This window comes from Bos javanicus, chromosome 2 (assembly GCF_032452875.1).
Source record: "Bos javanicus breed banteng chromosome 2, ARS-OSU_banteng_1.0, whole genome shotgun sequence".
NCBI classification, from domain to species: domain Eukaryota; kingdom Metazoa; phylum Chordata; class Mammalia; order Artiodactyla; family Bovidae; genus Bos; species Bos javanicus.
Window position 1 is genome coordinate 112054324 of NC_083869.1, and position 13605 is coordinate 112067928.

The 13605-nt window shown below is 39.6% G+C and overlaps 1 protein-coding gene across 1 annotated transcript in view; it reads right to left on the minus strand.

Annotated features, from left to right (window-relative positions):
* Nucleotides 1-13605, minus strand: part of AP1S3 (adaptor related protein complex 1 subunit sigma 3) — a 67970-nt gene that overhangs the window by 14463 nt on the left and 39902 nt on the right. The window contains exons 2-3 of the mRNA XM_061386451.1: nucleotides 5111-5289; nucleotides 3236-3344 (exon numbers count right to left, since the gene is read on the minus strand). Coding sequence (XP_061242435.1) covers nucleotides 3236-3344; nucleotides 5111-5289 — 288 coding nt within the window. The remainder of the gene's footprint in view (nucleotides 1-3235; nucleotides 3345-5110; nucleotides 5290-13605) is intronic.

Consider the following 13605-nt stretch of genomic DNA (forward strand, 5'->3'; position numbering starts at 1 on the left):
CAGGAGGACATATAGCATCCCTCTGCTGACAACAGGAAAACTCCCTAAATCAAGATCAAACCTCTCTGGGACAGCAACATCCACACCATCAGTAAAATCTCATGTGGCAGCCCATAATGGGAAACTGGCAGGTGTCTAAATCCTCAATCTGACCCTTATCTCTTGACCCTAAGAGGCATTGCCGCTTAGCTTCTATAAATTGGGCTTCATGCTACTTAAGGAAGACCAAAAGATTAACTAGTTAATCCCTATAAATCTCCTGGGAATTGAAAAGTGCTAAAAGAAAAAAAAAATACATAACTTAAATAAGTAGCCTGAGATTTTGATTCATCTGTCACAGGAAGGTAATATTTTCTAGGGTTATGAGAAGCTCAGTACAGGTATTTTTCTGGGAGAGTGTAAGGGTAAAATTCAAAGAAACCTTCAGTATTAACACAGAGGAAAAGAAGACCAAAGAGAAATATATTACACCTGAGATGATGTCATGAGACTCAGTATTGCTGGGTTTATTCATCACAGTTAATTAATAAAAACCAAACACCTACTGGGCACAGAGCCTTAAGCTGCTCTTAGCTTAATGAAAGATTCATTGAATTTTTTTAGTGCATTAAATTTTGGTCCATGACAAAGACAGGGCTTCTAAAGGTATGCCAAAATAGAATGAAAAATTAATGTCAGAGAAATTGGAATGCATTCTGATTCTGCTTATCCTTTAACTGGGTTTAGAATAAGTGAAGGTGATTCAAATTCCCTTGAGAAAGCAACGTGTTCTGAAATATCTGATATTTGGTCAAATAAGATTGAGATTCAATCCCAATTCACATTATCACTGTTGGATACATCTAAGAAAACACAACAGGTCACACCACAGTGCAGAAATGAGGGGGAGAAGGCAGGTTATGGGAAACTCTGAGCCTCAGGAGAACTCTCTTGCAAAAGGCCAAGTCGGCAGTTTATTTCAAAAGAAAGTACCGCGATGTCAGAATTCATTTGAATAACTGAAAGCACAAAATTAAATAAACTCAAGTTTGAAAACATGTCATTAAATACTTGGAAATATCTCTTTAAAAAATGAAAATAAACTTGGTGAACCAGGAGAGAGCAAAAGAAAAATGGTCTGTCTTATCACTTCTAAACACTGACCAACAAACTGAAATTTCTGAAGCAATATTTAGGTCTTATAACATCATTTACAAAGGAAAAAAAAAAAAAGGAAGAATCATAGACAGAAAGGAAGGGAGGGAGGGCAAATTAATCTGGAAAACTTCCAAGTACTCATCTTTGTGAAAACTGTTGCAACAAATCTTATAAAACCTTAACCAGTACCTCTAATGCTATTCATTCCGTTATATAGAATACACTACAGAAAACTCTTATGGAAGCAAATTCTCCTAACAGTACTTAAAAATCTTCAGTGAACAAGGGAGTGGGGAAGAGAGTATTACTGAGAAGGACACATTTTCCTAGTCCACTAATTCATTTCTTGAGACTGCGAACTAAATAAAAAGTTTCCAGAACATTTGCTATAACTTGGCCCAGAGCTGGTTCCAAGTGTTGGAAAAAACAAACACGTAAGTCCCTGGTCATGATCTCTGGAGACTCGCAATCTGATGTCAGGCAAATGCTGTACAAGTTGAGGATAATACAAGGCTGTTCCATGTTGCTGGAGCACTGGATATGCCACGGATAAAAAGACAGAAAAGTGAGAAGGTTGGAGAAGTGGGTCTGGGATCGATGTGCAGAACAAGAAAATGCAGGGCTAAGAAATTTGAATTTTATCCATTAAAGCTGGAGGAGAGTGACTGAGCAGGCATGTCATCTGAGATCTGTGCCTTGGAAGGATGGTGATAATGAACAAGCCAGAAAAGGGAAGCAGAGATGAGCCCAGAAACAGAAAGGGGTAGAGAGGAGGGTTAAAAAAAAAAAAGCAAAACTGTAATACCAGTGAGAGTGAAACAAGGAGATAAGTTTCAGTTCAATTTGAATAGACGGAGGGAGACTTAACTAAAGAGTGGAGAAAGATGTAAGAAACACTGTCCTTTTGCACTGAAAGATCCTGGGACATAATAATGCTAATCACAAGACTGAAGAGGTTTTCAGAAGACGATTTTAGTCCTTGTCACATTAAGGCTGAGATGACCACGAAGAAGCCCAGTGAAGACCGTCACCAGCAAAGTGAGGAAGAGTCACATGGTGATGGGTTTCCAGGACAGAAAGTCTGGTAAACACACAGGAGAGGAAAAACAGCCAAGAGGGCATTTCAAAGGCAGGAGGAGGGAGGGAGGTGGGGAAGAAATCAAGTTGGGGTCTTGAGAAACATATGTTGAGAGTCAGCAGAACTCAGGGTCAGGGTGAGATAAAGAGGAGCTGATTTAAAGACAGGGTTGTGATGAGCAAGGGTGCAGGGCTGCAGAGACGTGAAGGCAGGTGAAGAGTAAAGAATCATCACTGGCGTTGACCACTAAGATTTCCTTGGAGGAGTAAAAGTGAAGTCAAGCCATCAGCTGCCACAAAGCAAACAAGTTCTGGCATAAGGGCAGCTCTGAGAGTATGTTACTAGGAGGTAAATGCATGGAGGCTGGATAGCAATGTGAAGGGAAAGGATTCTGGTCTTCTTTCAATACATACAAACAATATTAAAAAACACTTGGGTGTTTAGTGAAATAAAGCAGCGTGTGTATCGTGTCCAAGTCTTTGTGACCCCACAAACTGTAGCACACCAGGCCCCAGGCTCCTCTGTCCGTGGAATTCTCTAAGCAAGAATACTAGAGTGGGTTGCCATTTCCTTCCAGAGGATCTTCCCGACTCAGGGATTGAATCCAGGTCTCCTACATTGTAGGCAGATTCTTTACCATCTGAGCTACCAGGGAAGCCCCCCCAAAAAAGAAACCAGAGAGGGGATTAAAAAGTCATAACAGAAAAGAGAAGATAGTCCATGGAGATGAAGGGACAAAATATTAAGGAATCCTTCACAACTAAATTCTAGTTCATGAAAGCAAGGTGTCTAGTTGTGGCTCGGGCCTGGAGATACACACGCCACCTGCTTCTGATAAGCTTTGGACCTTCCATTTACTAAGAATTATGGGAAGTAGGGAAAGCCTTCTGGTCCTTGGTACAAGCACAGTTCATACCTTAGACTTGACAGAGAGAGAGAAGAAATGTGATGACAGACTTAGAACTGAAGTCAAAGTTGGGGTGGAGACCAACTCATTCTAAATACCAGGACACCACTTACATTTCCAAAGTATTTGTCCAGCAACTCCACATAACGATGCACAATCTCTAGGGTCAAGAGCTCATTGTCCTGATTTTCTACTGCACAGCAAAAATATAAACTAGCATACCTTGAAAAGGAAAAAAAAAAAAGATAACGTAAAATAGGATGACACATTACACAACCTGACAATGGTTTTTCCTATGAATATGCAGTGACCTCCTCCTCTCCAGGCAGTCTCCCTGTTCACATTCAAAAGGGAAACATCATTCACCACATTCAATACCCTCCCAAAATGTAAAGCAGCATATAGAAAAAACACGGTGGTGACTGGATCATTTCTGTTCATTATGTGAAAGATCCTCAACGAAACTGTACCTTGAGGTGCTGTGATCAGGGGACAGAGTCCTTTAACCGGGGTCTGTTCATGCTTCTTTGGATGGTGAGTTGTCCTGTCTAAAGTCCAAACCCCTGACCAAGGGGCCCAGGGGCCCACATTGCCCACCCTCTCACCTCACACTGTACTACAGTATATCCCATCCTCAGCTTGTCAGGTCCTCCCTCCCATGTGTGTTTCTTCTGCCTAGAATACTCCTCCCCTCCCCATTCATGGGGCTCACTCCTACTTCTCCTGTAGCTCTGAGCGTGGATGTCCTTGCCTTGGATGCCCCTGTCATGCATTGCTGTGCCTCCCCTTCCCCCAAAGAGTGTCTAGCAGCATTCATTCTGTGTTTCATGGCCTGTCTCTCTCCGACCAAATCAGTGGCTTCCCAAAGGCAAGTACTGAGTCTGCCTTGTTCACTGTTGTTCATCCAGTAGCTGTACACAGTAGCTGTTGAGGAAACTGCTGAAGTCTATTCTTCATGTAACAGTTTAAATCACAACGGAACCCAAAGTTGTAAAAACCAGCAGGCAGAGAGAAGCAAGTATTCCCTTTTGCCTTTCCATCCCTGGGATGCTTATTACTGTAAGGTGCCTTCACTTACATCTCTCATGATGCTCATATGAGAAGCTTTGACACAGGGCCCAGCAGAAGAAGCTTTGCCCAGGCACTTACTGGTAATTTACTCCATTAAATATAGCCTTCAATGTTACCCTTGTCTTTCCCCTTCTGATTTTGTAAACATCCCTTATGAGAGCCCTTCTAATGTGCATTTTGCTTCTGCAGGGTCAGATCAATTATGTTCTGATCCTGGCTTAGGCATCAGTTATCTGGGTCTTTATGGGCAAATAACTTAACCTCTCAAGGCCTCAGTTTCCTGATCTAGAAATTGAGGTCCCTTTCTAGTATGGTCATGCCATGGCAACCAGGTGCAGCAATGAGAAGATATAAAGGCTTTAAAGTCAGAAAAAAAAATCTGGATTTTTCTGCCAGTTACCATTGAATTATTGCAACTGGGGATTAATTAGATTACTTACTTAAATTTTCTGTAACTTCAGTTTCCTCATCTGCAAATGTGAATAACAAAGAGCTTCTCATCTTTCTTCTGCATTAACCTTTTTTTCTATAGCATGTTACTAACTGAAACTGTTTTGTTTACTTAATAGGTGAATATGTTCCAAGAGACCAGGAATGCTCTGTCATTCTCTACTGCATCTACAGTCATTGGAATAGTGTTGGAAATATAATAGATGCCCAGAAGATATTTCTTGAATGTATGCATACCTTATCAACACATAAATTATCTTAAATAAGTATCTAGAATCCATCCTAGTACATGGAAAACCATTCAATAAGTGAGAGTTCTCTTCTGTTTAGTCTACTGGTACAAACATTTGGGCTTCAGCCTTCAACGGTTACAGTAAATGATGGAATTGGTGTTGCAATCTAAAATGCTTAGGATTAAACAAACCAAACAGTAATGAGAAATTCAGTTCTCAAAAAGTTACTCACACCTTTTATAAACAAGTTTTAGCTCCTTCCAGTCAACAAAACTGCTTGTTCTCTGACCACGGGAAAGAATAATCTGAACAATTTCGCGCGTGATCTTTTTCCTTTCCTTGTCAGGGAGAGTAGTATACCATTTCTGCAGCCGTAACTTCCCTTGTCGACTGAAGAGCAATATGAAATGTATCTAGAATAAATAAAGGACAGAAAATAAATGGAATTTGGACAGATAAATCATTCTACCATAGATATTAAAATTAAGCAGCAGGGTTTTCAAAGGATTATAAGTTGGAAAAGAGGAAAAATATTTACAGTATGAAAACTATCCCATCTGGAAATGACATTTAACCCAAAAAGAACAAAGAAATGTATACAGTGCAAACATAGCTTATTTATACTACAGGAGAGAGATAGGTTCTCTTAATTCATTTTATGAGTCACAAACTCATTATACAGATATATCATCTCTCCATTTCTCCCACCTCCCCAATCCTTGCAACTACTGTTCTACTCTCTGCTTCTATGAGTTTGATGTTTCTAGATTCCACATATAAGTAACCCCATGCAGTATCTGTCTTTCTGTGCCTGGCTTATTTCACTTAACATGATGTCTTCTAGGTTCACCCATGTTGTTACAAATTACAGGATTTTCTTCTTTTGCAAGGCAGAATAATATTCCATTGTATGTATATGTATGTATGTATGCATATACACACACCATACTTTCTTTACCCATTCATTTGACAATGGACACAGGTTGATTCCATATTTGGGCTACGGTCAATAATGCTGCAATGAACATGGGGGTGCAGTTACCTCTTTGAGAAACTGATCGCCTTTCCATTACAAACATAGCCAGATGTGGCATTTCCCTCGGAACTATACCTAGAAGTAACTATCATACTCTAGGACCTCCACACTATTTTTCATGATGGCTGTACCAATGGACATTCCCACCAGCTGTGTGCAAGGGCTCCCCTTTCTTCACACCCTCACCAACACTTCTCATCTCTTGTCATTTTGATAACAGCCATTCTAACAGATATAAGGTGATATCTCATTGTTCTTTTGATTGACATTTCCCTAATGATTAGTGATATTGAGCATCTTTTCATATACCTAGTTGACATCTACATATCTCCTTTGGAAGTATGTCTCTTCAAGTCCTCTGCCCATTTTTTAATCAGGTTATTTTTTCCTTGCTATTGACTGGTTTGAATTCCTTGCAGATTGGAGGTATTAACCTCTTAACAGATGTACGATTTGTAAAGATTTTCTTCCATCCCATAAGTTGTCTCTTTACTTTGTTGTCTCATTTGCTGTGCAGAGGCTTTGTACAGAGTTTGATGCAATCCCATTTGCCTATTTTTGCCTCTGTTGCCTATGCTTTTAGAGTCATATCCAAAATATCATTGGCCAAACCAATGTCAATGTCAAGAAATATTTTCTGTATGTTTTCTTCTAGTAGTTTTACAGTTTAACAGTTTCAGGCCTTACATTTAAGACTTTTAAGACCATTCTAAGTTGGTTGTTGTATGTGAAGTGAGAAGAGGGTCCAATTTCATTCTTCTGTATGTGGATGTTAGTTTTCCTAACCATTTACTAAAGAAACTGTCCTTTCTCCATTGGGTGTTCTTGGCACCTTTCTCAAACTAAGTTTCAAATGTAAGTTCTTTGAGGATTATTTGGCTGAGACATTTAGAATCAAATTATCTTTGGCATCACAATAAATATTTAACAATTTAGATAGTGTTGACCACATCAGGGAGAAGCCTGATTTTATTTTCAATTAAGTTTCAAAATGTGTATTTGAAATGCATGTTCCCATTTCAGTGAATTTTAAAAGTTTTAAATGAATAGAAGACTGTGATATGTAGAAACGTACTGTGGAACCTGGCGGGTATCAAAGATTTGTTTTTCAGAAATTTTCAGATGATCTGATCTTCATTTTATAAGAGATTAAGTTTTCTCAGTCTACAGTATGAAAAGATCAATTCCAGAATCATAATTTATTTTGCGGTTTTTGTTTTTTTACAAAATAAAATTCATTATTGAGGCTAATTGTGTCATGGAGGGAATGATATATACTAGGAACCAAAATAATTAAAATTGTCAAACTTTACAAATATTCAACTCTTTTTATTAAAGAGATTTGGCTCTGAATGTCACAGCATATGTCATATGTCATACAAACTCAGCAGGTGGAGATACCTGAAGATCAAAAAAAAACAGGCTCTTTCTTCAGGGCATCCCCTACCCCCAACTTATAGAATTTGAGGTCTTCTTAATAAGTTATATTCTTTCTTGGAAAAAAAAAAACAAGACCTTATAACAAGGTCTTGAAAAACCAAGACCAAAAAAATGAATAGAAAGCAAGTTATAAAGTCCTGCTCATCTAGACATTTTAAGAAAAATCACCCTCAGTCTGGAATTTTAAGCATCTAGTTAGAACACAGCATTTTCTTAAACACCCATTTCACTATCAGTGCAGGTATAGATAATTCCATAATGAAACTACTACTACTTTCTAAGAATCATATTGAGAGAAAGATATTTTTAACTTCTAAGAAGAGATCATCATAAAAGTGACATTCTAAAAGTACAAAATTGAATGGGAATAGAATAATAAAACCTCAGGATCTTGAGAACAAGGTTCAGCTTTGGATTATCACCAGTAGATAAGACTATTCAATCCTATTTCAAGTGAATGGTCAGATCTTTGCTAGAGAAATGAAATTCACATATTTTCTGGGTGTTGACTTTGCATTTTCTGTCAGAACATTTTCTTTTTCCCATGTAACCTAAATCTCTTCTGTTACAATTTAAACCGATTTTCCCTGATTTTATCCACAGAGCATATTAAAAGACAATATATCACTATCCTTGAAATAATAAGTAATTCTCCATGTATTTGAAGACAGGCTTTAAAGTGTATCTGGAGTCTTTTCCTTCCAGAAGAAATTACCTGGTTTCATGTCTTCTTATTGGTTCTATTACCAGATTTCAAAACTATCAGTTACAATTCCTCCAGGACTACTTCACAGATAAATGTCACTTTTAATTTAAAGAGCTCAGATCAATGCCCAAAGTTCCAGTGAGAAGCTGGAATTATTGCTGAGTTTAATTGTGGATTACTTTCTAGTTCTCTTACAACCTTCTCTCAAGATCAAGTGCCTGCCTTCTTAAACGGATCAACAAGGTAGAAAATAAACAAAGAACTCTTTTTCATTCTAACAATGAATTCAAAGAGAAACGATGATCAAGAACATAATACCCACATTCATGAAGTCATTTTAAATATAAAAATGCGTTTCAGATTCAAAAGAAGCAACAAATAGATTCAAGTTTATCCAATCATTGCATTGATTAAAACAGTGTTGAAAGATTTCATTCTCTCAGGTTCTGCTCTGAGGAAAAATTAGCTTGTGTTGTGGTGTCTGGTATCTGTTAACATCTCAAACTGACCAAAGTAGCATGAGAAAACTGGTGGAACGAATTGTAGTGACTCATGGAAGTTCATTGCCTCTAGCAATTAATGTTGGAGAAAGCGATGGCACCCCACTCCAGTACTCTTGCCTGGAAAATCCCATGGACAGAGGAGCCTGGTGGGCTGCAGTCCATGGGGCCGCTAAGAGTCGGACACGACTGAGCGACTTCACTTTCACTTTTCACTTTCATGCATTGGAGAAGGAAATGGCAACCCACTCCAGTGTTCTTGTCTGGAGAATCCCAGGGACAGGGGAGCCTGGTGGGCTGCCGTCTATGGGGTCACACAGAGTTGGATACGACTGAGGCGACTTAGCGGCAGCAGCAGCAGCAGCAATTAATGTTATCCAATTTATCTACTTAGTCATTCAAAGCATATTTGGATAATACGTTTCAAGAGATTAATCAAATACCATTTTTGATTAGCATTAGCTTAAAGAGTATGAAAAAAAAAGGCAATTGGAAAGTTTTTTTTTCCTAATATACACAGAGTCGACTTAAATTCAAGTTGACGTCATGAACAAACTTCATCTGACTTCAGAAAACAACACCCAGGCATTTTGTTTCAATAACATTGCTGAGAAGAAGGGAGTAATGAGAGGCTGACTGGTAATCCTCTTTTGGGAAATGCCAACTCCAGAAATAACCCTAAAATCCAATGCAGTGTGATGAGCAAGGCTGACTTCTTATATCTGGGCCAACTGCTCTGGCCTCTGGTAGGCATCTGGCTTCATCAAGATCTCCCTCCCTCATTCAAGGTTAACCTGAGATGATTTGAGAGGAAATCACATTGGCAGCTAAATTAATTGTATTTCAGAGACCTTGAAGTACAGATTATTTATTTACTCAATACATATTTACTGAGTACCTGCTATGTGCACCATGAAACTACAACATAAAACTTCTTTATCTTCTTTACCTTGAACAGCTTTTAATCATGACAAAGAGTCTAAAAAAAAAAAAGTAAACATATTGAATTAAACCACAGGCCTTAATATCCTCTGGTGGTGGTTGGTGGTTTAGTCACTAAGTCGTGTCTAACTCTTGTGACCCCGTGGACGGTATCCCACCAGCCTCCTCTGTCCATGGGATTCTCTAGGTAAGAATACTGGAGTGGGTAGGCATTTCCTTCTCCAGGGGATCTTCCTGACAAAGGGATCAAACCTGGGTCTCTTGCACTGCAGGTGGATTTTTTACAGACTAAGCTACCAGGGAAGCCCTTACCTCTTCTATCTCCCAAAATGCCACTAAAATGACAATAGCAAAATTTCTTTAATACATTAACCCTCAAAGGCCAGGAGAATGGCAGGAGATGTGATAGCAGCCAAGAGATTTCAACAATTCTTTGGAAGATGGAAGGAGATAGAAGACTAATAACTAACTTGGCAAATTAAGGAAAATTGTAGCTTAAGAGGTAGATTCCCAAGAGGAAAGCAGAGAAAGCCTGAGAGCAGCACTTGGGGGTACCATGGCCCCGCAAAGTTCTAAAAACAGGGACACTGGCTAAAGGTCTACCTACAGAGTGGTTGGCATGGACGACCTGTGGCGTTCCTGGGGGTTACAGTTAAGTGAGAACACTCATGCATGTGTGCGCACACAGCACACATGCATATACACACACCCCACAGTAAGTTCCCAGCTGCTTTACTCAAGGCTACAGAAATTAAGTGGAGTCCAGGCAGCGGGGGCAACTCTTGGCTCAGTCAGTAACGGGTAGCAAGCAGCTGGCAATGCCAACAAGGCTTGACTTACCCAACCTGAGAAGCTCAAATTTGTGCAAAGCCATATTTCTTCCCAGGTGGCCGAGTGGTCAAGAATCTGCCTGCCAATGGAGAAAATGCAGGTTCAATTCCTGGGTCAGGAAGATCCTCTGGAGGATGGCAACCCACTCCAGAATTTTTGCCTGGAAAACTTAATGGACAGAAGAGTCTGGCAGGTTCCATGGGGTCACGAAGAGTTGGATACAACTGAGCACATGCGCATGCACACACACACACACTTCTTCTTTACTTAAGGCTTACGTTACCTCTCAGGGGACTTACACAAGTAAGTCCACAAAAAGAAATATTTACAGACATCTGCAACCCTCCTGGATCTTAAACATAATTCAGAGCTGCAAAGCTATATATACATCTTCATCAAGTGAGAACCATGTTCCTTGCCTCTACCACCAAACCCTGTAGTATAAAAAAGCTCATTATTAATTAGGAAACTGAATGATTCCTCCCTGAAGACACTTAATGGCAGAGAAAAGATCTCTAGGTACTAACAACAGAGCCTCCCGGGCCACCTGACTATGCCCCCAGAACTGTCTATTAGCATCTCGTGGTGGTGGTTTAGTCGCTCAGTCGTGTCCGACTCTTGTGACCCCATGGACTGGAGTTCGCCAGGCTCCTCTGTCCATGGGGTTTTCCAGGCAAGAATACTGGGGTGGCTTGCCATTTCCTTCTCCAGGAGATCTCCCAACCCAGGAATTGAAGCTGGGTCTCCCACATTGCAGGCAGATTCTTTACTGACTGAGCTATGAGGGAAGCCCATTAGCATCTTAGCACCCACTTTTAAATATGAGTAGAGACCAAGGATTTCCTGACATCTGAGAATAGTCTCTAATGTCAAAGAAAGAGACTGAAAAGAAAAAATAGAAAAAAAAAGTAAGTAGTGGATACAGTAAGAAAGCACGGAACAGGACAAACTGTTACACACACACACACACAGACATGAGTATGCTCAGAGAGTTCAAAGAAGATGGAGTTCCTAGATCAGTAAAACAAAAGCAGGGTTCTATGGAGGAAAAGAGACAAGAAAAAAAACTCTTGTGAATTAAAAAGTACGATAACCAAAATAAAGCCAAAGGACTCTCCGAGAAATAAGAACAAACAGAAAAACAGAAGGAAAATTAGAGGAAAAGACAAAACTATTGAGGAGTCAACCCAGAAGATGCAAAATTCAGAGAGCTAAAACAGAGATAATGGGAGAAAATATCAAAGAAAGAATTCAAAAACTGTCCTAGGTCTAACAAGATGAGATGTCAGATTAGATAGGCTCATCATGTGCCCAGCACAAAGAATTTTAAAAGGACATTGCATGAAAGAACTCTTATGATAAGGAGAATAGCTTAAGAGATTCCGGGAGGACAAAAAGTTCACACTCAACAGATAAGCAATCAAAGAGCATAGGACTCCTCACCTGCAGCTGTTGGAAGACTAGATGTCTACATCCAACCAAATTATCAACTCAGTGAAAGAGAGGAAGAGACCTTTGACTTTTCACCCTTGCATAGACTAAAAATGAAGAGAAAAATAAAGAAGAAATTTGCATCCAGCTTCCCTGGCAGCTCAGTGGTAAAGAAATCTGCCTGCCAATGCAGGAGACACAGGTTCCATCCTTGGGTAGGGAAGATCCCCTGGATAAGAAAATGGCGATTCACTAACAGTATCTTTTCCTGGGAAACCCCATGGACAGAAGAACCTGGCAGGCTACAGTCCATGGAGTTGCAAAAGAGTCAAACACAACTGAGAACTCAAGAACAAATATCTTCCTTAAGAAGCCACTGGAAGATGTCTCTCAGCAAAGTGTAGGAGAGAGTTAGATATGGTTACCTAGAGTACGGGCTTCCCAGGTGGCACAGTGGTAAAGAGCCTGCCTGCCAATGCAGGACCCATAAGAGACATAGGTTTGATCCCTGAGTCAGGAAGATCCCCTGGAAGAGGGTATAGCAACCCACTCCAGTATTCTTGAGGCATCAGAGGATGCGATGGCTGAATGGCATCACCGATGCAATGGACATGAACTTGGGCAAACTCCAGGAGACGGTGAGGGACTGGGAAGCCTGGAGTGCTGCCGTCCATGAGGTCGAAAAGACTGGGACATGACTGGGCGACTGAACAACAAGAACCTAGAGTACAGGGACCCCAAAGCAAAATGGTGGTGAAAGGAAAGACCAGAACGACAGCCACATACCAGATCAAGAAAGCGACCATTTCGGATGGAAGTGGTGGAGGCTGGAGGAAGAGGTGGGGAAGGGAGTGATAGAATGTATAGATCATTTCATTCCTTTTTATAGTTGGAAAAAAATATCAATAGTCATCTGAAAGATCTGTCAGATGACTGGGGGGAAAAATAATGATAGCTATATAGAAAACCAGACAGTGGAAAACATACTTAACAACTTCAGAAAAAGAAATGATACAAGCAAGAAATCATAATCCTAGTTTTTAAAACTACTTTGGGAGAAAGAGAAATGAGGGAGTATGTGTGTGAGCAGAAGAGAAGTACATGCTCAGTTACCATTAGTCAGGAGATAATGTAAAGAATTATGAGTAGGAAAACGCCAGCATAAGCATATTATTTAGAAATATAGATGGAAATACCCAAACTGCTTGGTTGCTCAGTCGTGTCTCTTTGCAACCCCATGTACTATACCAGGCTCCTCTGTCCATGGAGTTTTCCAGGCAAGAATACTGGAGTGGGTTGTCACCAAAGGAAAGGCTGCAATTATTGAAACTAATTCCTCTAGGAGAAGAACATAGCAAAGAAGAAGAGTTGCTGTGTTTCATTATAAAGTAGATCTACCCAAGTAGATTTTTTAAAATATGCACATATATTATCTATATTTAAAATTTTTAATGGAATTAAAAATCAATAAATAAGGGATGGTAGATTACATATATTTAACAGTGACATTAAAAACATATTCTGGGATATCTTCCCCTCTCCCAATATTAAACTCTAAGCTTGAGGGGAAACATCCATAAATATATTAACTGTTGTAACTATCATTTATGAGCTTTCATTTGATTTTATCTGATGCAGTTTTATTTTTCAACTTCATGAGTAAGAGTGCCATTAGTTTACTAGCTTCCAGGTAGAATAATATATTCTACATCCTGATTTTACTTCAAGCACATAACATTTGACCAGAATGCTACTCTTCCTAATACAACTTTTTAATATATTTTTTATATTTATTTATTTGGGGCTTGCCTTGGGTCTTAGCTGCAGTGGCTCACAGGCTCTC